Genomic DNA, 25,000 nt, shown 5'->3' on the forward strand with positions numbered 1-25,000 from the left:
GTTTGGTCCTGTCGGGGTGTTTGGTCCTGTCAGGGTGTTTGGTCCTGTCTGGGTGTTTGGTCCTGTCGGAGGGTTTGGTCCTGTCGGGGCGTTTGCTTCATGGATCACAGCTCCGGTTGTCGGTTCTGCTGTTGTGCCCTTGTGCAGGACACCTCACTGTTTATTAAATTAACACTTTCTGTTTTGTTTGTTTTGTTTTTTGCTTCAGAATAAACCGACGCCCCCAAAACCTGCCGTCCAATCAAAACCAGCCCCTCCCAAGAACGGACCAATCAGACCCCAGCCCCACCTCAGCTTCCTTCTTGACATTCTGACTCAGCCAATCAGAGCGCAGCCGTCGTCCTCTGAGAGCAGCGAGGACAAAACGGCGTCTCACGGCGTCCGAAACTCACCGCCAGTCGCCTCATTCTCATCAGAGGAGAACTGACCGAGACCGCGGCGACGGGACCGCGGCGACGGGACCGAGCGGCGACGGGACCGAGGCCGCGGCGACGGGACCGAGAACCGAGAACCACATCAGAGAAAAGTGTAATATGGGAACTTTAAATGTGAGGTTAAAGCTGCACTGTGTAACTTTTCAGGTGGAGGGTCCGTCACCTGGTTATTTCTTTGTCTAGAATGTTCCACGGGCCACATTACAGGTCAGATCTGTGGAGAGGCGTCTCTAAACACATGGGGAATAATTGTATTTTGAGCAACAGAAACTAAAACCTTGTCATGTCTCACTTCAGCCTCTGGTTTATTTTAAAGACTCATGTTTATTTCTTGGTGTTAAATAAAATAAAATGATCAGATAAAGTGATTTTATCTTTAAACAAAATGATTAGAAGAGAATCCTCACAGGACGTGTGACTGAAACATGTTCTACAGAGACTCATCCAGAGTCCTCAGACCCGTCACTGTTTAAACTTCACACGGTGAAGAAAATCTGTCCCGTCAGATTTAACATTTTAAATCCTGCTGAATTTCTCACTTTGAATTTTTCAACTTTGAAAAACATATTTGAATTTTTTGTGGTTGTGTCCTGGACACTCGGGTGAAGAGACGAGCAGAGCTGTAGACTCCACCTGGTGGTTGTTGGGTTCTCTGCTGGAGGAGGAACCTGGTGGGACCTGGTGGGACCTGATGGGACCTGGGTGGTGGGACCTGGTGGGACCTGGTGGGACCTGGATGGGACCTGGTGGGACCTGGTGGGACCTGTTGGGACCTGGTGGGACCTGGTGGGACCTGGATGGGACCTGGTGGGACCTGGTGGGACCTGGTGGGACCTGATGGGACCTGGTGGGACCTGGTGGGACCTGGTGGGACCTGGTGGGACCTGGTGTGTAGTGAGGCTCTGTGGAGAACGTCTGGCAGAGCCTCGGTCAGGACGACCTTCAGCTCACACCTCCAGAAGAACTTCTCTCAGATTCCGGGGGAGTGTGGGGACCTGGAGTGTGAGTGGGTTTTGTTGTCGGTCTCTGTTGTGGATGCGGAGCTCGTAGCTCTGGTCGTGAGCTCGTAGCTCTGGTCGTGAGCTCGTAGCTCTGGTCTCTGTTGTGGATGCGGAGCTCGTAGCTCTGGTCGTGAGCTCGTAGCTCTGGTCGTGAGCTCGTAGCTCTGGTCGTGAGCTCGTAGCTCTGGTCGTGAGCTCGTAGCTCTGGTCGTGACGTCTGTGGTGCTTTTCTCAGCAACATTCACCGTTTTACATTTTAAACAAGAAGCAGAAGAGTCTGAGTCTGTGAGTTTGATCAAGACGAGTTTATTAGAATTAAACTGATTAAACAGGACACACACGACTGGACTGCAGAAACAGCTTCAGGTCAAGGCCTGTGGCTCTGGACACTGTGCCTCAGGTCCCTCTGGTCCTTCTGGTCCCTCTGGTCTCTGTAGTACCTCTGGTCCCTCTGGTCTCTGTGGTTAAAAACAGTTTAAACTACAGTTCCCACGAGACTTCAGAACTTACTCCAACCAAGACCCAAACACACGAGGAGGAGAGAGAAGCTTCAGAAACAGGTCTCAGGTGAGTCTCCCAGCTCAGGTCAGAGAACAGCCTCAGTCAGGAGGAGTCAGGTAGCCTCAGGAGCTCAGGTCAGAGGAGCAGCCTCAGGAGCTCGTCAGAGGACAGCCTCAGGGCTCAGTCAGAGGAGCAGCCTCAGGAGCTCAGGTCAGAGGAGCAGCCTCAGGAGCTCAGGTCAGAGGAGCAGCCTCAGGAGCTCAGGTCAGAGGAGCAGCCTCAGGAGCTCAGGTCAGAGGAGCAGCCTCAGGAGCTCAGGTCAGAGGAGCAGCCTCAGGAGCTCAGTCAGCTCAGGAGCTCAGAGGCAGCCTCAGGAGCTCGGTCAGAGAGCAGCCTCAGCTCTCAGAGGAGCAGCCTCAGGAGCTCAGGTCAGAGGAGCAGCCTCAGGAGCTCAGGTCAGCAGAGCTCAGGTCAGACAGCCTCAGAGCTCTCAGAGAGCAGCCTCAGGAGCTCAGGTCAGAGGAACAGCCTCAGGAGCTCAGGTCAGAGGAGCAGCCTCAGGAGCTCAGGTCAGAGGAACAGCCTCAGGAGCTCAGGTCAGAGGAGCAGCCTCAGGAGCTCAGGTCAGAGGAGCAGCCTCAGGAGCTCAGGTCAGAGGAGCTGTGGTGTTTCACCCTCACACGTGCAGTATTTAACATCTTCTCAAAGGTTCATGTTTGTTTAAAGTGTTTGCAGAAGTTTGACCCTGGAGCTGAATCTGAAAACAGAGACACTTCAGGATTCAGGGTCCTGCTTAAATGTTTGTAATAAATCATGATTATCACTTTTATTAACTGGTCTTTCAGGACCTGAGTTTGAGGGCCCTGTTCCAGGAGCTCTGAAGTGAAGGTACATTTGGGTGGAGTCTGGATTGAGCCTAAATGGAAGTGTGACTTTTGTTTTTAAACTTTTTAGATGAGCCTCAAAATCCTCTGACGACTCGACTGAGTTCAGTTTGTTATTTAAGTTTTTACAAAAGAAAAACACACTGGCATCTGCATTATTTAGAAACCCACCTCAGGTCCAAACCCTCCTCGGCGCCTCGCGGTCCGAGCGTTGACCTCAGCGGGCTGTGGGGGGCGCCGTCTCCTCGGGGCGGGTTCACCGGAGTGGGCGGGGCCAGGAGCAGCAGGGGCGTGGAGGAGGGAGGGGGGGGAGGAGGTGGGGAGCAGGAGAACAGGTCCTCAGAGTCCCACAGGTCCAACTCATCCACGGCCAGGTTTGGGACCAGGTTTGGGACCAGGTTTGGGACCAGGTTTGGGACAGGTTTGGGACCAGGTTTGGGACCTGGTCTGGGTCCTGGTCTGGGTCCTGGTCTGGGTCCTGGTCTCGCTGTGGGTCGGTTTTCCTGTTGGTTTCCTCTTGAGCTTTACTTGGGGTCAGAGTTGAGCCGGAGCGGACTACACCTCCCAGAATCCCTCTCTTTGTGAGCTGAAGAGCCTGCAGTCCTTCACTCCTCCACCAGTGGCCGCCGTGGTCCACCGCAGCTCCGCTTTCGGTTTCACTCATGTTTAACCGTTTGTCGGGCCGTGTGGCGGTTGGATCGGGGACGTCAGATGAAGATCCTGGGTTCAGATCTTTGTTCCGAGCGTCTGAAGCTTCTGTTGGTGCCTCCTCCCTCGTCGGACCTTTAGCGAAAACCTTCCCGCTGTTGAACGCTCCACTTGGCGCTCGCTCCAGAGGAAAGTTACTGATTAGAGCTTTTATCCTCAGACGGTGAGCGTTCGAGGCGTCTGGGGTGTTTCTGGAGGCTTTGGGAAGCGTGCTCGGCTGTGGAAGCGTCTGCAGCGTGAACTTGGACGGACTGTGAGACGGAGCCATCACTCTGAAGCTCCTGAAGTCCACGCTGGTGCCCTGTTTTGAAGCGGAAGCCTCCAGACTTTGGTTGAGCTTCGGTTTGGTGATGTTCTCGGACACACTTGGGTGTTTTGTCATACAGCTCTCCAGCGTCTGACTCGACTTGGAGATCCTGTCCTCGTTACTGTTCGTCGGAGCTTCTTCTCGTGTGTCTCCGGTTCTTTTCGCAGTTTGAGGCGTGACCAGCGGTGAACGGCTTCTCTCCGGGTCGTACCTGGCGTTTAGGTTCTGAGGCTCAGGTTTCTTCTTCACAAACCTCTGGCTCTGCTCGGAGTGAGATGGTTTAGGGTTCTTCAGACTCACTTTAGGCTCTTTGTCGTGTTTGGGGTCCGGCGAAGGCGCTCGGCTCGCTTTAGCTTTCACACTGGGGTTGTTGGTGGAAGTCTTTGTTGGATCTTGTGCGTCGTTGGGTTTTGGAGCTTTAGTTTTGACGGGAGCTGTGTTCTTCGGGGCGTTCTCCTTGGTTCCTGGGGTCTTCGTGGGTTTGGTGGTCTCCGGCGCGGTCAGATTGGCTTTGGGGAGCTTGGCCTGCCTCGCGGCTCTCGTCTTGTCTTCGTTCGTTGTCTTGTCTTGTTCCTTTCTGGTTCTGGTTTTCTCGTCCAGGTTCTCGGGGAGTTTGTGGTGTTTCCGCTCCTTCTCCTCCGGCTCCTCTTTGGTGGGTCTCGTGGTGCTTTTGGGGATTTTAGGCAGAGTGGAGTTCTCCCTGTGGTCCTTTTGGATCTTTGCGTTTAGTTCGTCTGAAAACCTGAAGACAAAAAAACGAAATGTTAAACGATTATTAGAAAACTGTTGAGCCAACGTTTTATTTCATTATTGATTTAAGACACGTGTGATAGATCCAGTTAGTCTTCACTAGGATTCAGTGAAGTTCTGTACCTGTCTGTGCCTGACAGGGCTGCACCTGACAGGGCTGCACCTGACAGTGTCGTACCTGATGTTGAAGGAGTCGTGGGTGAAGAATTCGTGCTCGAGCAGCTCTGAACACTCAGGTCTCTGCTCCGGCGCCATCTGGAGGCAACTCTGAGGAGAACACAGCAGAGTTTAAACATCCAGACCAGGACTGGACCAGGACCAGACCCGGACTGGACCCGGACGGGATCAGTACCTGGGCGAGGCGGAGCGCGGCGGGGGGGAGGGACGGGAAGCGCTGCTGTAACGTGATTGGTCCAGAGCACTGAGGCAGACGCACTCCAGAGAACAGAGGGTTCGACTGGAACAACTCCTGATGGTGAGAGGTCAGGGCCCCTGAAACGGAACCAGGACCAGGACCAGGGTCAGAACCAGGACCAGGGTCAGAACCACAGTCAGAACCAGGACCAGGGTCAGAACCAGGACCAGGAACCAGGGTCAGAACCAGGACCAGGGTCAGAACCAGGGTCAGAACCACAGTCAGAACCAGGACCAGGGTCAGAACCAGAACCAGGGTCAGAACCAGGACCAGGGTCAGAACCAGGGTCAGAACCACCAGGGTCAGAACCAGGACCAGGGTCAGAACCACAGTCAGACCAGGGTCAGAACCAGAACCAGGGTCAGAACCAGGACCAGGGTCAGTCAGAACCAGGGTCAGAACCAGGACCAGGGTCAGAACCAGAACCAGGGTCAGAACCAGGGTCAGAACCACAGGGTCAGAACCAGGACCAGGGTCAGAACCAGGGTCAGAACCAGGACCAGGGTCAGAACCAGGTACGAGAACAAGGGTCAGAGGGATGAAGTGTAAACTCAGACTCCTGACCAGGACCATGAACGCTCTGGTCACAGGAACATGAAAACATCTCTACAAATCACTCTGGGACTTTTTTCTTGAGATGTGCACAGTGTCACCACGGTAACTGTAGTGTCACCACGGTAACTGTAGTGTCACCACGGTAACTGTAGTGTCACCACGGTAACTGTAGTGTCACCACGGTAACCGCTGAACATTCTGCCATAGACGCACACACAGAGCACCTCAGCGAACAGTGAGCAGCTCCAGAGGTCAGAATAATTTCGCGTGTTCTGTCCGCGTCGCTCTAGAGCGTTTCATGGTCCTAGAGTCAGGAAGTGCACAGTAGCATGCTAGTTGTTATCTTTGTTGTCAGTGTGTGTTAAATTTGACTGTGGAATAATGTCAGAATGTACCTGTGACCCAAATCAATCAATCATCAAGCTTTACTGTGACGAGTCTCTGGAGGTTCTGGAGGTTCTAAAGGTTCTAAACGTTCTAAAGGTTCTAAAGGTTCTGGAGGTTCTAAAGGTTCTGGAGGTTCTGTTCTCACCGAAGCAGCGCACGATGTGGTGGATCTGGTCCAGGTCCGACTCTCCGGGGAACAGGGGCCGACTGGTGAGCATCTCCAACAGCAAACAGCCCACGGCCCAAACGTCCACCGGCCTGAGGACAGAGGGCAGAGGTCAGAGGTCACACGGGCCTGAGGGGCAGAGGTCAGAGGTCACCTCACGAGTATTTCGCAGCCCATGAGCCTCATCGTTTTGTTCTTAAATGTTCTTGTGAAGCGGCGACTCAAGATCCTGATGTTTTTCTTTTCTCTGTTTTGTTGTTAAATCTAAATCTGAACATAAATAATTGACCAATCAGACGCCTCCGTTCCCCAAGGTCGAGGTTTGAGTGACATTTACATTTATCCAATGAGAGCGCGACTTTCCAACTTTAACAAGTGGATCAGAACATGAAATAAAACGATGAGTGGAGCCTGACGTTGTGTTTGTTGTTTCTCTGTCGGCTGATTGTTCTTCAGAGTCTTTCACTTTAACCTTTAATTTGTTCTTTTAGTCTTAAAATATAACGATATATGTTCATTTACAGTTCGTCGGGGCTTGTTTGGTTTAATTATGCTAATAAACCTTCAAAAGATCCTGATGTCCAGTTTTTCTGGTGATTAAAATAAATCAAATAAACTGATGGTGTTAGATTCATTAGTTCAATCATCTGTGTAGTTGTAAAACAGCCCAGAGTAAATATCACATCTGTGTTCAGGTGAAAAAACTAAAACCCACAGAGGATGAGGTGAGGGGGCGGGACATTTAACGCCGCGGTCATGGGCGCGGGTCGTGTATTTCGCCGCCTGACGTGTTTAAAAGGAGGAGTTTTCGCTGAACTGAACCTCAGACGGACGTTGTGACGCGTCCGGACGTCACACGTACTTTCCGTAGTGCGTGTCTCCCACCAGCAGCTCGGGGGGGCGGTACCAGCGCGTGGCCACGTAGTCGGTGTAAGCTCCGCCCTCCGACGCCGCCACGGTGCGAGCGAAGCCGAAGTCGCACAGTTTGACCACGCCCCCCTGAGAAATGAGGATGTTCTCGGGCTTGATGTCGCGGTGGATCACCTGCACAGGTAAACACAAGTACACACAAGTAACACAAGTACACACAAGTACATACAAGTACACACAGGTAAACACAAGTACACACAAGTACACACAAGTACACACAAGTACACACAAGTACACAAGTACACACAAGTACACACAGGTAAACACAAGTACACACAAGTACATACAAGTACACACAAGTACACACAGGTAAACACAAGTACACACAAGTACATACAAGTACACAAGTACACACAGGTAAACACAAGTACACACAAGTACATACAAGTACACACAAGTACACACAGGTAACACACAAGTACACACAAGTACACACAAGGTACATACAAGTACACACAGGTAAACACAAGTACACACAAGTACACACAAGTACACACAGGTAAACACAAGTACACACAAGTACAGTACATACAAGTACACACAGGTACACACAAGTACACACAAGTACACACAAGTACATACAAGTACACACAAGTACACACAGGTACACACAAGTACACACAGGTACACACAGGTACACACAAGTACACACAACACACGAGTACACACAGGTACAACACAAGTACACACACAGGTACACACACACAAGTACACACACAAGTACATACAAGTACACACAAGTACACACAGGTAAACACAAGTAACACACAAGTACACACAACACACAGGTACACACAGGTACACACAAGTAACACAAGTACAACACAGGTACACAAGTACACACAGTACACACAAGTACACACACAGGTAACACAAGTACACAAGTACATACAAGTACACACAAGTACACACAAGTAAACACAAGTACACACAAGTACAGTACAAGTACACACAGGTACAAGTACACAAGTACACACAAGTACACACAAGTACACACAAGGTACACACAACAAGTACACACAGGTACACACAGGTAACACACAAGTACACACAAGTACACACAAGGTACACACACAGGTAAACACAAGTACACACAAGTACACACAAGTACACACAAGTACACACAAGTACACACAGGTACACACAGGTACACACAAGTACACACAAGTACACACAAGTACACACAGATACACACAGGTACACACAAGTACACACAGGTACACACAAGTACACACAGTAACACAGGTACACACACAAGTACACACAAGGTACACACAACACAGTACACACAAGTACACACAGGTAAACACAGTACACACAAGGTACACACAGGTACACACAGGTACACAAGTACACACAAGTACACAAGTACACACAAGTACACAGTACACAAGTACACACAGGTAAGTACACACAGTACACACACACACAGGTAAACACAGGTACAACACAGGTACAACACAAGTACACACAGGTAAACACAAGTACAAGTACACAAGTACACACAGTAAACACAAGTACACACAGGTAAACACAGGTACAACACAGGTACACACAGGTACACACAAGTACACACAGGTAAACACAAGTACACACACAAGTACAACACAGGTACACACAAGTACACACAGGTACACACAGGTACACACAAGGTACACACAGGTACACACAGGTACACACAGGTAACACACAAGGTACAGGTAAACACAGGTACACAAAGGTAAACACAAGTACACACAGGTACACACAGGTAAACACAAGTACACACAGGTACACACAGGTACACACAGGTACACACAGGTAAACACAGGTACACACAGGTACACACAGGTACACACAGGTACACACAAGTACACAAGTACACACAGGTAAACACAGGTACACACAAGTACACACAGGTACACACAAGTACACACAGGTACACACACACAAGTACACACAGGTACACACAAGTACACACAGGTACACACAGGTAAACACACAGGTACACACAGGTACACACAAGTACACACAGGTACACACAGGTACACACAAGTACACACAGGTAAACACAGGTACACACAGGTACACACAAGTACACACAGGTACACACAGGTACACACAAGTACACACAGGTACACACAGGTGTGTGTTGTGTGTGTGTGTGTGTGTGTGTGTGTGTGTGTGTGTTGTGTGTGTGTTGTGTGTGTTGTGTGTGTGTGTGTGTGTGTTTGTGTGTGTGTGTGTGTGTGTGTGTGTGTGTTGTGTGTGTGTGTGTGTGTTGTGTGTGTGTGTGTGTGTGTGTGTGTGTTGTGTGTGTGTGTGTGTGTGTGTGTGTGTGTGTGTGTGTGTGTGTGTGTGTGTGTGTGTGTTGTGTGTGTGTGTGTGTGTGTGTGTGTGTGTGTGTGTGTGTGTGTGTGTGTGTGTGTGTGTGTGTGTGTGTGTGTGTGTGTGTGTGTGTGTGTGTGTGTGTGTGTGTGTGTGTGTGTGTGTGTGTGTGTGTGTGTGTGTGTGTGTGTGTGTGTGTGTGTGTGTGTGTGTCTGTGTGTGTGTGTGTGTGTGTGTGTGTGTGTGTGTGTGTGTGTGTGTGTGTGTGTGTGTGTGTGTGTGTGTGTGTGTGTGTGTGTGTGTGTGTGTGTGTGTGTGTGTGTGTGTGTGTGTGTGTGTGTGTGTGTGTGTGTGTGTGTGTGTGTGTGTGTGTGTGTGTGTGTGTGTGTGTTGTGTGTGTGTGTGTGTGTGTGTGTGTGTGTGTGTGTGTGTGTGTGTGTGTGTTGTGTGTGTGTGTGTGTTGTGTGTGTGTGTTGTGTGTGTGTGTCTCACGTTGTGTTGGTGGCAGTGGGCCGTGGCTCGGAGGATCTGGTACAGGTGTTGTCGACAGGTGAGCAGGTCCAGTCCCTGTGGGTTTTGTTCCAGTTCGTCCAGAAGAGTTTTTTCCACAAACTCAAAGACGAGAAACCAACGTCTGCGGCGCTTCCAGACGTCCACAAGACTCACCAGGTTATCATGACGCAGGTGCTGCCCGACGACAGGACAGGTGAACACACCACAGGTGAAGACACGACAGGACAGGTGAACACACCACAGGACAGGTGAACACACCACAGGTGAACACACCACAGGTGAAGACAGGACAGGTGAACACAGGACAGGACAGGTGAACACACCACAGGTGAAGACAGGACAGGTGAACACAGGACAGGTGAACACACGACAGGTGAACACACCACAGGACAGGTGAACACATGTCAGGTGAAGACAGGACAGGACAGGTGAACACACGACAGGTGAACACACGACAGGTGAACACATGACAGGACAGGTGAAGGAGTCGGCAGAGATGCACAAAAGTAAGAAAATGGCGTCAGATGTTTCTGTTTTTACAAACTCATGATAAACTTTTAAAAGTGAATTTCTCTGGATTATCGCTCGTATCAAAAACCGTCGTGACCCTGACGCCCTGAAGTCCGCGCGTCGTCGTGGCGACCGCGGTGTGATTGACAGTCTCACCCGCAGCAGGCGCACCTCCCTCTGGGCGATCTTCTTCACCGTTTTATCTTCGTCCGAATCCAGAAACTTCTTGATGGCGACGAGGCGGCCGCTCTCTCGGTGACGACACTTCAGCACGGCGCCGTAACTGCCCTCGCCCACCAACCCCAGGGACTCGTACCTCTCCATGGAGACGGGAGGGGGCGGGGACAGGGGCGGGGACAGGTGAAACGGGTCAAACACCTGAAAAACATAAGACAGAAGTGAGGACCACACACACATCCACACACACGTCCACACACACGTCCACACGTCCACACACACGTCCACACACACGTCCACACACACACGTCCACACACACGTCCACACACACGTCCACACGTCCACACACACGTCCACACACACGTCCACACACACGTCCACACACACGTCCACACGTCCACACACACGTCCACACACACGTCCACACACACGTCACACACACACACGTCCACACGTCCACACGTCACACACACACGTCACACACACACGTCCACACACACGTCCACACACACGTCACACACACACACACACACGTCCACACACACGTCCACACGTCCACACGTCCACACGTCACACACACGTCACACACACACGTCACACATCACACTCCACACGTCACACGTCCACACACACGTCCACACACACGTCCACACACACGTCCACACACACGTCCACACACACGTCCACACACACACACGTCCACACACACGTCCACACACACACACGTCACACACACACGTCACACACACGTCACACACACGTCCACACACACACACGTCCACACACACGTCCACACACACACACGTCCACACACACACGTCCACACACACGTCCACACACACGTCCACATGTCCACACACACGTCCACACGTCCACACACACGTCCACACACACGTCCACACACACGTCCACACGTCCACACACACACACGTCCACACACACGTCCACACGTCCACACACACGTCCACACGTCCACACACACGTCCACACACACACGTCCACACACACGTCCACACACACGTCCACACATCCACACACACGTCCACACACACGTCCACACACACGTCCACACACACGTCCACACACACGTCCACACACACGTCCACACACACGTCCACACACACGTCCACACACACACACGTCCACACGTCCACACACACGTCACACACACGTCCACACGTCCACACACACGTCCACACACACGTCCACACACACGTCCACACACACGTCCACACACACACACACGTCCACCACACACACACACACGTCCACACACACGTCCACACACACGTCCACACACACGTCCACACACACACATGTCCACACACACGTCCACACACACGTCCACACGTTCGTCCTGTCGACCTGATCCTGCCTCAGATTCGTTTCAGTGAAATTTACAAAGTGACGTTGAATCTGTGGAGCCAGACGCGCCGCCGTGATCACTTCCTGTCTGGAGTCACATGTGCAGACTGGGCTTTAGTTTCATTCACACGTGTCTGAGTGTCTCCAAAACTCAAAACGCTCTGTTCCACCTTGTGATGTCATGAAGTGATGTTTGTCACGTGCAAATGGAACAAAACACAACTCCACATCTGTGTCTGTGTGTGTGTGTGTCTGTGTGTGTGTGTGTGTGTGTGTCTGTGTGTGTGTGTGTGTGTCTGTGTCTGTGTGTGTGTCTGTGTGTGTGTGTGTGTGTGTGTGTGTGTGTGTGTGTGTGTGTGTCTGTGTGTGTGTGTGTGTGTGTCTGTGTGTGTGTGTGTGTGTGTGTCTGTGTGTGTGTGTGTGTGTGTGTCTGTGTGTGTGTGTGTGTGTGTGTGTGTGTGTGTGTGTGTGTGTGTGTGTGTGTGTCTGTGTGTGTCTGTGTGTGTGTGTGTGTGTGTGTGTGTGTGTCTGTGTGTGTGTGTGTGTGTGTGTGTGTGTGTTTTCTTTTCTTTTCTGTTTTTCATTTTTATGATCCAAGAATAATTCACGGAAAATAAACGACACTTTTCTCTCTGTTTCTGAAACTTCAGACGTTATTTCACGTGTTTCTGTTTTACGGTTAAATATAAATGTAAAATATATAATATTATATAATATCCACAAAGTCACCTGGACCTCTCAGTGTCACGTGTGACCGGAACAAAACACACCTGCAGATCTGGTTCAACTCACCTCCGGGGCTGGTGTGCTCCTCACCGCGACTGGAGCCTCACTGTCCCCGGGTCTGGAGCCTCACTGTCCCCGGGTCTGGAGCCTCACTGTCCCGGGGTCTGTTCCCTGTCTGTCTGTCGGTCTGTCTGTCGGTGGTGTCTGTCTGTGGTGTCTGTGGTGTCTGTCTGTCTGTCGGTGGTGTTTGCCTGTCGGTCTGTCGGTGGTGTCGGTGCGTGTCCGGGTTGGAGCTTCGGTCACCGGACACTTTCCGCCGCCTTCGTCACACGCGTTTCCATGGAGACCGTCGCGCCGCGTTAACGGAAGGAAAAGAAAAACCATGAAAGAGAAAAACCCGGACACGGTGAAGACTCCGCGGAGAAACAGAAGAGAAGCGGAGGACGGAGCTGAAAACGCGGAGTTTTGTGATTTATTTACTCTTGAAATACTTTAAAATACTTTTACCCAGCTCGTCTGTTGTGCGCATGCGTGGGAATGATTAGCGCGTCTTGTAGGTAAAGAGAAAAGTAAAGATGAGAGACCAGAGGACCGTCCTGGGATCATCCGGGACCGTCCTGGACCGTCCTGGACCGTCCTGGGATCATCCGGGACCGTCCTGGGACCGTCCTGGACCGTCCTGGGACCGTCCTGGGACCGTCCTGGGACCGTCCTGGACCGTCCTGGACCGTCCTGGGACCGTCCTGGACCATCCTGGACCGTCCTGGACCGTCCTGGGACCGTCCTGGGACCGTCCTGGACCGTCCTGGACCGTCCTGGGACCGTCCTGGGACCGTCCTGGGACCGTCCTGGACCGTCCTTCCGGGACCGTCCTGGGACCGTCCTGGACCGTCCTGGGACCGTCCTGGACCGTCCTGGACCGTCCTGGGATCATCCTGGACCGTCCTGGACCGTCCTGGGACCGTCCTGGACCGTCCTGGACCGTCCTGGGACCGTCCTGGGATCCGGGACCGTCCTGGGACCGTCCTGGGACCGTCCTGGGACTTCCTAAAGTTCTTCCTTCCGTCACACTGACACTTTTTTTGACACATTTTGTTCTTTAAACCTGTAATTTTCTTTCAGATTTTGTTTTTTTTTTCATCTAAATGTTTATTGGTGCAACTAAAGTGACGTAATTCAAACATATTTAAACTATTTCAACATTTGTACATAAATCACCAAAGAAACTGTGGCTTCTGGACTCATTTATTTATTTATTCATTCATTTATTTCTATAAAGCTGTGCACATGTTTTTTCTGCTGATTTCATGTGATTTTGTGTTTTGTGTTTACATCACAGACGCAACAGTCACATGTTTAATGACAAGATGTTTATTTAGTTTGAAATGTATTTTAACAAATTTAAAAAAAAATACTTTTGGTGGATCAAGAAATAGCGTGTGTACAGGTGTGTACAGGTGTGTGTGCAGGTGTGTGTGTGTACAGGTGTGTATAGGTGTGTACAGGTGTGTGTGCAGGTGTGTGTACAGGTGTGTACAGGTGTGTGTACAGGTGTGTGTGTGTGTACAGTTGTGTACAGGTGTGTACAGGTGTGTGTACAGGTGTGTACAGGTGTGTACAGTGTGTGTGTACGGTACAGGTGTGTACAGGTGTGTACAGGTGTGTGTACAGGTGTGTGTACAGGTGTGTGTACAGTGTGTGTACAGGTGTGTACAGGTGTGTACAGGTGTGTGTACAGGTGTGTACAGGTGTGTACAGGTGTGTGTACAGGTGTGTACAGGTGTGTGTGTGTACAGGTGTGTACAGGTGTGTGTACAGGTGTGTGTACAGTGTGTGTGTACAGGTGTGTGTACAGGTGTGTACAGGTGTGTACAGGTGTGTGTACAGGTGTGTACAGTTGTGTACAGGTGTGTGTGTGTACAGGTGTGTGTACAGGTGTGTGTACAGGTGTGTGTACAGGTGTGTGTGTGTGTACAGTGTTGTGTGTGTGTACAGGTGTGTACAGTGTGTGTGTACAGTGTGTGTGTGTACAGTGTGTGTGTACAGGTGTGTACAGGTGTGTACGGTACAGGTGTGTGTACAGGTACAGGTGTGTACAGTGTGTGTACAGGTGTGTGTACAGGTGTGTACAGGTGTGTGTTTACAGGTGTGTGTACAGGTGTGTACAGGTGTGTGTACAGTTGTGTACAGGTGTGTGCACAGTTGTGTACAGGTGTGTGTACAGGTGTGTACAGGTGTGTGTACAGGTGTGTGTGCAGGTGTGTGTACAGGTGCGTTGGCATCTTTCCTGCTTGTTGTTTTTTAAGTGTGAGCAGCTGAAGTGTCCGGTGGGCGGAGTCACCACTCGAGTCACATAAACGTGTTTATGTGTGGGGGGTGAATGTTGAATTTTACAAACAATAAAAAGAACAAAGTGACAGAAATTTGTGACAAGTTACAGAGAAAAACCACAGAGGTCAAATTCTTTCAATCATAACTCAGACTCGGATGTGAAGAGTTTTCTTTAGTTTATTTCCATGGTTACGTGAGGAGAGTCTCTTCTGATTGGACGCTCAGGTGCGCTGGCCCCGCCCCTTCACCTCGGGCTTGTTTCCGAGGAGACGGTCGATCTGAGAAACGACGGAATCATCGAGGAGCGAGAGAACCTGCGGAGAACAAGAAGAACGAAAAGAACGAGAAGAACGGGTCAGGAGAGATGAAGGTCTGGAGAAGTCTGGGAGGAGGGGAAGCGTCTGGGGAGGGGGAGGTGGAAGTGTCTGGGGAGAGGGAGGTGGAAGCGTCTGGGGAGGAAGTGTCTGGGGGAAGGGAAGTGTCTGGGGAGAGGAAGTGTCTGGGGAGAGGAAGTGTCTGGGGAGAGGAAGTGTCTGGGGAGAGGAAGTGGAAGTGTCTGGGGAGAGGAAGCGTCTGTGGAGAGGAAGTGTCTGGGGAGAGGGAGGTGGAAGCGTCTGGGGAGAGGAAGTGTCTGGGGAGGAGGAAGTGTCTGGGGAGAGGAAGTGTCTGGGGAGGAGAGGAAGTGTCTGGGGGAAGTGTTCTGGGGAGAGGAGGTGGAAGGTCTGGGAGAGAGCGTCTGGGGAGAGGAAGCGTCTGGGGAGGGGGAGGTCTCACCCTGGTGGAGTGCAGGTTTTCCTGGAGCTGTTCTGTGCTGGAGACGCCCAAAAGAACTGAAGACACACCCCCAGAACGAAGACACCACGCTGAAAGTACACACACTATATACAAGTACACACAGTACAAGTACACAGTACAACACACACTATATTACAAGTACACACACAGTATATACAAGTACACACACTATATACAAGTACACACACTATATACAAGTACACACAGTATATACAAGTACACACAAGTACACACAATACACAGTATATACAAGTACACACACATATACAATACAAAGTACACATACAAGTACACACAGTATATACAAGTACACACAAGTATATACACAGTACTATATACAAGTACTACACACACTATATACAAGTACACTACACACACTATATACAAGTACACACACAGTATACAAGTACAAGTACACACAGTATATACACACAAGTACACACAGTATACACAATACAAGTACACACTATATACAATACACAAGACAACACAAGTATACAATAGTACAAGTACACAGTATACAAGTACACACTACACAGTATATACAAGTACACACAGTAGTATATACAATACACACATACAAGTATACTACACAGTATTACAAGTACACACACTATATACAAGTACACACAGTATATACAAGTACACACAGTAGTACAAGTACACACAGTATATACAATACACACACAGTACAAGTACACACTATATACAAGTACACACAACTATAGTACACACAGTATACAAGTACACACAGTATATACAAGTACACACAGTATGTACAAGTACACACAGTATATACAAGTACACACAAGTACACACAGTATATACAAGTACACACAGTATATACAAGTACACACAGTATATACAAGTACACACAGTATATACAAGTACACACAGTATATACAAGTACACACAGTATATACAAGTACACACAGTATATACAAGTACACACACTATATACAAGTACACACAGTATATACAAGTACACACAGTATATACAAGTACACACAAGTACATACAAGTACACACAGTATATACAAGTACACACAGTATATACAAGTACACACAGTATATACAAGTACACACAGTATATACAAGTACACACAGTATATACAAGTACACACAGTATATACACAAGTACACACAGTACACACAAGTATACAAGTACACACAGTATATACAAGTACACACAGTATATACAAGTACACACACTATATACAAGTACACACAGTATATACAAGTACACACAGTATATACAAGTACACACAAGTACAAGTACACACAGTATATACAAGTACACACAGTATATACAAGTACACACAGTATATACAAGTACACACAGTATATACAAGTACACACACTATATACAAGTACACACACTATATACAAGTACACACAGTATATACAAGTACACACAGTATATACAAGTACACACAAGTACACACAGTATATACACAGTAATATACAAGTACACACAGTATATACAGTACACACACTATATACAAGTACACACAGTACACACAGTATATACACACAGTATATACAATACACACAGTATATACAAGTACACACAGTAGTACATACAAGTATATACAATTACACACAGTATATACAAGTACACATACAAGTACACAGTATATACAAGTACACACAGTATATACAAGTACACACAGTATATATACAAGTAGTACACACAGTATATACAAGTACACACAAGTATATACAAGTACACAAGTATATACAAGTACACACAAGTACAAGTACACAGTATATACAAGTACACACAGTATATACAAGTACACACAGTATATACAAGTACACACAGTATATACAAGTACACACAGTATATACAATTACACACAGTATATACAAGTACACACAGTATATACAAGTACACACAGTATATACAAGTACACAGAGTATATACAAGTACACACACTATGTACAAGTACACACAGTATATACAAGTACACACAGTATATACAAGTACACAGAGTGTTTTTCTGTAGTGTTAAAGCCACACTGTGGTTTGTTTAATCCTTGAGTCTGACAGGAGCGACAGGAGCGACAGGAGCGACAGGAGCGACAGCGACAGGAGCGACAGGAGCGACAGGAGCGACAGGAGCGAGCGACAGACGAGCGACAGGGGCGACAGGAGCGACAGCGACAGGGCGACAGGAGCGACAGGGGCGACAGGGGCGACAGGGACAGGTCTGTGTCTCAGGTGAACGTGTCTCTGAGCTCAGGACAAACTGAATGGCTGAGGGGCAGACTGAGAGGGCGGGGCTGAGGGGGCGGGGCTAGGGGCTGAGTGGGCGGGGCTAGGGGCTGTGTTACCTATGGCGAGCTGAGCCGGGGTGCAGTTGAGGCGCTCGGCCACCTGGTGGAGCTCTGTGATCTTACTGATCTGCCTCTTCCCCTCGTCACTGCAGAGACGCTCCCTCAGCCACGAGTGACCCTGTAACCACGGCAACGCACCCGAGTCAGGGCTGTAACCACGGCAACGCACCCGAGTCAGGGCTGTAACCACGGCAACGCACCCGAGTCAGGGCTGTAACCACGGGACTAAACCAGGACTAAACCAGGACTAAACCAGGACTAAACCAGGACTCGGTCTTTAACGAGTGTCAAAAGGATAAAAAAAATTTCTGGATTCTCACACTGACTCAGGAATCTAACCCACAACCTGGAACATTACAGAAACCAACAAACCAATGGGGAGGCACCTGACACATGGTGGAGGGACCTGACACACCTGACACACGTGGAGGACCTGACACTTACGTGGAGGGACCTGACACACACGTGGAGGGACCTGACACACACGTGGAGGGATGAGGAGGGGACCTGACACACACGTGAGGGACTGACACATACGAGGAGGGACCTGACACACCTGACACACACGTGGAGGGACCTGACACACGTGGAGGGACCTGACACACGTGGAGGGACCTGACACATACGAGGAGGGACCTGACACACGTGGAGGGACCTGACACACGTGGAGGGACCTGACACACACGTGGAGGACCTGACACACACGTGGAGGGGACCTGGAGGGACTGACACACGTGGAGGGACCTGACACACACGTGGACACACACGTGGGGGACCTGACGTGGAGGGGACACACAGGGACCTGTGGAGGGACCTGACACACACGTGGGGGACCTGACACAACGGACCAGGTCTAAACCAGGGGACACCTGACACTAAACCAGGAGGGGACCACACGAGGACCTACACACGTGGAGGGGACCCTGACACACAGGTGGAGGGACCTGACACACTAAACCAGGAGGAGGGTCTAAACCCTAAACCAGGACACAGGTCTTCTGTGGTTGGTGTACCGATCTTGTGGTAAAGTTCTGGCAGGTGCAGCTCCACTCGCTCCCGGTGGAAGTAATGATACTCGGCCTGTTCACACACCGGGGCATCCAGGTTAAACTGACGCGCCACCGAGTACGCCTCCTGCAACATACACCGAGTACTGTTACTACTACTACTACTACTACTACTACTACTGCAGGACACCACGAGTACTGTTACTACTACTACTACTACACTACTACTACTACTACTACTACTACTACACTACTACTACTACTACTACAAGGACACCAAACACTGTTAACTACTACTACTACTGTGACGGATGCCGTCCTCGTTGTTTTTTTTCTTACCTCACCCCACCTCAGTTCCACCCTGGATCCGCCCTGCTGATCTGCCTCACCTGGTCCTACTGATCAGCGGGGGTATAAAAGCTGGAGTCAACCTGAGAAGTGGGAGGAGTGGATCCTCTGCTGCTGCGAGCTTTAGTTGTTCTTTTTTGTGTCTCGATCTACGTTTTTGTAATAAACCTCCTTCTTTTTTTTCACCTCACCACCTTCCCGTTTTGTTCCACACCAGGTTCATTTTAACATCTTTTTCAGTTACTTCACTCACCCAAACAGTGGGTTCGAACACTACTACTACTACTACTACTTACTACTACTACTGCTACTACTACTACTACATACTACTACTACTACTACTACTACTACTACTACTACTACTACTTACTACTACTACTACTACTACTACTACTACTACTACTTACTGACTACTTACTACTAACTACACTACTACTACTATACTACTACTAACTACTACACTAGACTACTACTACTTACTACACTACTACTACTACTACTACTACTACTACTACTACTACTACTACTACTACTACACTACTCTACACTACAAAACTGTACTACTACTACTACTACTAACTACTACTACTACTACTACTACTACTACTACACACCACGACACTACTACTACTACTACTACTACTACTACTACTACTACTACTACTACTACTGCAGGACACCACGAGTACTGTACTACTACTACTACTACTACTACTACTACTACTACTACTACTGCAGGACACCACAAGTACTGTTACTACTACTACTGTACTTACTACTATACTACAGGACTTACTACGAGTACTGTTACTATTACTACTCCTCCTCCTGCAGGACAGGAGTACTGCATCAGGAGTCAGTGTGGAGGTGCAGTTCTCACCATGATCTCCAGGGGGCTCCAGTGGGACGTTCCCCAGTACAAAGTCAAACCCTGATCCACCAGGAAACTCATGGCCCTGACCACCTCTGAAAAACACACAGGAACCAGGACTGAACCAGGACTGAACCAGGACTAAACCAGGTCTAAACCAGGTCTAAACCAGGACTAAACCAGGACTAAACCAGGTCTAAACCAGGACTAAACCAGGACTAAACCAGGACTAAACCAGGACTAAAAACAGGACTAAACAGGACTAAACAGGTCTAAAGGACAGGGTCTAAACCAGGTACTAAACCAGGACTAAACCAGGACTAAACCAGGGACTAAACCAGGACTAAAACCAGGACTAAACCAGGACTAAACCAGGGACTAAACCAGGACTAAACCAGGACTTAAACCAGGACTAAACCAGGTCTAAACCAGGACTAAACCAGGACTAAACCAGGACTAAACCAGGACTAAACCAGGACTAAACCAGGACTAAACCAGGACTAAACCAGGACTAAAACAGGACTAAACCAGAACCAGGACTAAACCAGGACTAAACCAGGACTAAACCAGGAAACCAGGACTAAACCAGGACTAAACCAGAACCAGGACTAAACCAGGACTAAACCAGAACCAGGACTAAAACAGGACTAAACCAGACAACCAGGACTAAACCAGGCTAAACCAGGAAACCAGGACTAAACCAGGACTAAACCAGGAACCAGGACTAAACCCAGGTCTAAACCAGGTCTAAACCAGACTGAACCAGGTCTAAACCAGGACTAAACCAGGTCAAACCAGGATTAAACCTAAACCAGGTCTAAACCAGGATTAAACCAGGTCTAAACCAGGTCTAAACCAGACTAAACCAGGATTAAACCAGGATTAAACCAGGTCTAAACCAGATCTAAACCAGGTCTAAACAGGATTAAACCAATCTAAAACCAGACTAAACCAGGACTAAAACCAGGACTAAACCAGGACTGAACCAGGACTGAGGAGGACAGACCTTCCATGGGGGCGCTGACGTCGCTGCGATTTGCAAAAACAATATCGACGTAATCCAACTGTAACCTGCAGAGGGAGCCCTTGAGACCTGCAACACAACAGAACCAGGTCCAAACCAGGTCAAACCAGGTCAAACCAGGTCTAAACCAGGTCTAAACCAGGACTAAACCAGGTCTAAACCAGGTCTAAACCAGGTCACAGGTTCTAAACCCAAACCAGGCTAAACCAGGTCTAAACCAGGTCTAAACCAGGTCTAAACCAGGTCCAAACCAGTCTAAACCAGGTCTAAAACTAAACAGTCTAAACCAGTCTAAACCAGTCTAAACCAGGGTCTAAACCAGGTCTAAACCAGGTCTAAACCAGGGACCAACTAAACCAGGTCTAAACCAGGTCTAAAAAACCAGGACTAAACCAGGTCCTAAACCAGGACCCTAAACCAGGTCTAAAACCAGTCTAAACCAGGTCTAAACCAGGTCTAAACCAGGTCTAAACCAGGTCTAAACCAGGACTAAACCAGGTCTAAACCAGGTCCGAACCAGGTCCAAACCAGGTCTAAACCAGGTCCAAACCGGGTCTAAACCGGGTCTAAACCAGGTCTAAACCAGGTCTAAACCAGGTCTAAACCAGGTCTAAACCAGGTCCAAACCAGGTCCAAACCAGGTCTAAACCAGGTCTAGGTGTGTACCTTCGATGATGTGTTTGCGGGACAGTCCTCTCTCCGTCTCAGCTCTGAAACAAACAGACTTGGTTGGATCCAGACTGTAAGGCTAACCACTCTGCCGCGTGTGCAGGCTGTACTCACTGTCCACCCCAGAAGATCTTTGTGGTGACCACGTAACTGGACCTTCTGCAGGAACCAGAGGAACATGACAAGAAAACACTGATGTGATTCTCGGTCTAGAGTCTAGAGTCTGGTTCAGTCCTGGTTTAGTCCTGGTTTAGTCCTGGTTTAGTCCTGTTTTAGTCCTGGTTTTAGTCCTGTTTGTTTTAGTCCTGGTTTAGACCTGGTTTAGCCTGTTTAGTCCTGGTTTAGTCCTGGTTTAGTCCTGGTTTAGACCTGGTTTAGTCCTGGTTTAGTCCTGGTTTAGTCCTGGTTTAGTCCTGGTTTAGTCCTGGTTTAGTCCTGGTTTAGTTTAGTGACTCACTTCCATGGCTTCCTCTTCAGGATGGACCCCAGTGTGCTCTCCGCCCTAAACACAGAAAAAATCGTCAGGTCCTCTGTGTGTGTCAGGTCCTCTGTGTGTCAGGTCCTCTGTGTGTCAGGGTCCTCTGTGTGTGTGTGTGTCAGGTCCTCTGTGTGTCAGGTCCTCTGTGTGTCAGGTCCTCTGTGTGTGTCAGGTCCTCTGTGTGTCAGGTCCTCTGTGTGTCAGGTCCCTCCTGTGTGTGTCAGTCCTCTGTGGTCCTCTGTGTGTCAGGGCCTCTGTGTGTCAGGGCCTCTGTGTGTCAGGTCCTCTGTGTGTCAGGTCCCTCCTGTGTGTGTCAGGTCCTCTGTGTGTCAGGTCCTCTGTGTGTCAGGTCCTCTGTGTGTCAGGTCCTCTGTGTGTCAGGTCCTCTGTGTGTCAGGTCCCTCTGTGTGTCAGGGTCCTCTGTGTGTCAGGTCCTCTGTGTGTCAGGTCCCTCTGTGTGTCAGTCCTCTGTGTGTCAGGTCCTCTGTGTGTCAGGGCCTCTGTGTGTCAGGTCAGGTCCTCTGTGTCAGGGCCTCTGTGTGTCAGGTCCCTCCTGTGTGTCAGGGCCTCTGTGTGTCAGGGCCTCTGTGTGTCAGGGTCCTCTGTGTGTCAGGGTCCCTCTGTGTGGTCAGTCAGGTCCTCTGTGTGTCATGTGTGTGTCAGTGTCCTCTGTGTGTCAGGTCCCTCTGTGTGTCCAGGCTCTGTGTGTCAGTCCCTGTGTGTCAGGGTCCTCTGTGTGTCAGGTCCCTCCTGTGTGTGTCAGGTCCTCTGTGTGTCAGGGCCTCTGTGTGTCAGGGCCTCTGTGTGTCAGGGCCTCTGTGTGTCAGGGCCTCTGTACCGTCCTGCGGCGTAAACTTCTGCTGTGTCGAACAGGTTCACTCCACTGTCATAGGCCAGAGTCAAGATCTGCTCCGCCTCCTGAAACAAGACCTGGTTTAGACCTGGTTTAGTCCTGGTCTAGTCCTGGTCTAGTCCCGGTCTAGTCCTGGTTCAGTCCCGGTCTAGTCCTGGTCTAGTCCCGGTCTAGTGGTCTAGTCCTGGTTCAGTCCTGGTCTAGTCCCGGTCTAGTCCTGGTTTAGTCCCGGTCTAGTCCCGGTCTAGTCCTGGTTTCAGTCCTGGTCTAGTCCCGGTCCCTGGTCTAGTCCCGGTCTAGTCCGGTCTAGTCCGGTCTAGTCCCGTCTAGTCCCTGGTCTAGTCCTGTCTAGTCCTGGTTTAGTCCCGGTCTAGTCCCGGTCTAGTCCTGGTTCAGTCCTGGTCTAGTCCTGGTTTAGTCCCGGTCTAGTCCTGGTTCAGTCCTGGTCTAGTCCCGGTCTAGTCCTGGTCTAGCCCGGTCTAGTCCCGGTCTAGTCCTGGTCTAGTCCCGGTCTAGTCCCGGTCTAGTCCTGGTTCAGTCCTGGTCTAGTCCCGGTCTAGTCCTGGTTTAGTCCCGGTCTAGTCCCGGTCTAGTCTGGTTCAGTCCTGGTCTAGTCCCAGTCTAGTCCTGGTCTAGTCCTGGTCTAGTCCCGTCTAGTCCTGGTTAGTCCCGTCTCAGTCCCGGTCTAGTCCTGGTAGTCCCAGTGGTCTAGTCCCGGTCTAGTCCCGGTCTAGTCCCGGTCTAGTCCCGGTCTAGTCCTGTACCTCGTCTGAGATCTGAGAGCCAAACGTCACCCAAGTCCCTGAAACAGAACCAGACCAAAGTGAGAATCGTAACCAGATCTGCAGATCCACTTTAAACAAAAAGACTCACCGAGACCGAGACAAGAAACACGAAGACCGGACTTCCCCAGACTCCTGAGAGACAAGAACAGGATCTGAACCAGACCAGACCAGACCAGGACCAGACCAGGACCAGACCAGACCAGACCAGGACCAGACCAGGACCAGGACCAGACCAGGACCAGGACAGGACCAGACCAGACCAGACCAGGACCAGGACCAGACCAGGACTGACCAGACCAGACCAGACCAGGACTGAACCAGGACCAGGACCAGGACTGGACCAGACCAGGACCAGGACCAGACCAGACCAGGACCAGATCAGGACCAGGACCAGGACCAGGACCAGGACTGAACCAGACCGGGACCAGACCGGGACTAGACCGGGACCGGACCGGGACCAGACCAGGACTAGACCGGGACTAGACTGGGACTAGACCAGGACTAGACCAGGACTAAGCCAAAACGAAACCAGGAGTTTTAATCAGTTGCCGTGACGACTGTAACAGCTTTGCGTTGACCTTTGACCTTTGTGCCGCTCTCTGATTGGTCGAGGATCAGAGGCGTCTGGAGTGCTGCGTTCTGATTGGCTCAGAGCCGCTGAGGTTTAATTAAACTGAAGCTTCATCAGCGACAGAAAATCCCCCCAGCACAACAACTGCCCCGACAACTGCCCCAAACTGCCCCAACTGCCCCAACAACTGCCCCGACAACTGCCCCGACAAACTGCCCCAAACTGCCCCAACTGCCCCAACAACTGCCCCGACAACTGCCCCAACTGCCCCGACAACTGCCCGACAACTGC

The 25,000-nt window shown here is 50.0% G+C and overlaps 3 protein-coding genes across 3 annotated transcripts in view; 1 reads left to right on the forward strand and 2 right to left on the reverse strand.

Moving 5' to 3' along the window:
• The window catches only part of LOC129407834 (uncharacterized), a 5,746-nt gene extending 4,944 nt beyond the window's left edge, over nt 1-802 (forward strand). The window contains exon 3 of the mRNA XM_055150052.1: nt 209-802. Coding sequence (XP_055006027.1) covers nt 209-427 — 219 coding nt within the window. The 3' untranslated portion in view covers nt 428-802. The remainder of the gene's footprint in view (nt 1-208) is intronic.
• A 1,000-nt stretch (nt 803-1,802) lies between these two features.
• On the reverse strand, nt 1,803-10,692 carry LOC110170870 (cyclin-dependent kinase-like 2). The gene is made up of 9 exons (XM_055149933.1): nt 10,525-10,692; nt 9,838-10,032; nt 6,971-7,152; nt 6,088-6,200; nt 4,938-5,077; nt 4,764-4,852; nt 3,349-4,577; nt 2,992-3,307; nt 1,803-1,893 (listed from the first exon to the last, which is right to left on the reverse strand). The coding sequence occupies exons 1-9, from the start codon at nt 10,690-10,692 to the stop codon at nt 1,803-1,805; spliced, it is 2,523 nt and encodes an 840-aa protein (XP_055005908.1).
• A 4,273-nt stretch (nt 10,693-14,965) lies between these two features.
• The window catches only part of LOC110170880 (voltage-gated potassium channel subunit beta-2-like), a 10,727-nt gene continuing 692 nt past the window's right edge, over nt 14,966-25,000 (reverse strand). The window contains exons 2-13 of the mRNA XM_055149934.1: nt 24,227-24,270; nt 24,118-24,155; nt 23,339-23,418; nt 22,480-22,524; nt 22,137-22,181; nt 22,020-22,063; nt 21,336-21,422; nt 20,339-20,424; nt 19,062-19,237; nt 18,101-18,252; nt 15,743-15,831; nt 14,966-15,282 (exon numbers count right to left, since the gene is read on the reverse strand). Of these exons, the coding sequence (XP_055005909.1) occupies nt 15,190-15,282; nt 15,743-15,831; nt 18,101-18,252; nt 19,062-19,237; nt 20,339-20,424; nt 21,336-21,422; nt 22,020-22,063; nt 22,137-22,181; nt 22,480-22,524; nt 23,339-23,418; nt 24,118-24,155; nt 24,227-24,270 (979 nt within the window). The 3' untranslated portion in view covers nt 14,966-15,189. The remainder of the gene's footprint in view (nt 15,283-15,742; nt 15,832-18,100; nt 18,253-19,061; nt 19,238-20,338; nt 20,425-21,335; nt 21,423-22,019; nt 22,064-22,136; nt 22,182-22,479; nt 22,525-23,338; nt 23,419-24,117; nt 24,156-24,226; nt 24,271-25,000) is intronic.

This window comes from Boleophthalmus pectinirostris, unplaced genomic scaffold, assembly GCF_026225935.1.
Source record: "Boleophthalmus pectinirostris isolate CB_2022bp ecotype Guang Dong unplaced genomic scaffold, ASM2622593v1 HiC_scaffold_14, whole genome shotgun sequence".
Classification (NCBI taxonomy): Eukaryota; Metazoa; Chordata; class Actinopteri; order Gobiiformes; family Gobiidae; genus Boleophthalmus; species Boleophthalmus pectinirostris.

What these genes read in the sequence shown, in the direction of transcription:
- LOC110170870 (XM_055149933.1), bottom strand. Translation starts at nt 10,692, where the DNA reads ATGGAGAGGTACGAGTCCCTGGGGTTGGTGGGCGAGGGCAGTTACGGC. An exon ending in GGAGACACGCACTACGGAAA is followed by an intron (nt 6,201 to 6,970) that starts GTACGTGTGACG and finishes CTCTGTCCTCAG; the next exon opens with GCCGGTGGACGTTTGGGCCG. An exon ending in CCACATCGTGCGCTGCTTCG is followed by an intron (nt 5,078 to 6,087) that starts GTGAGAACAGAA and finishes GTTCCGTTTCAG; the next exon opens with GGGCCCTGACCTCTCACCAT.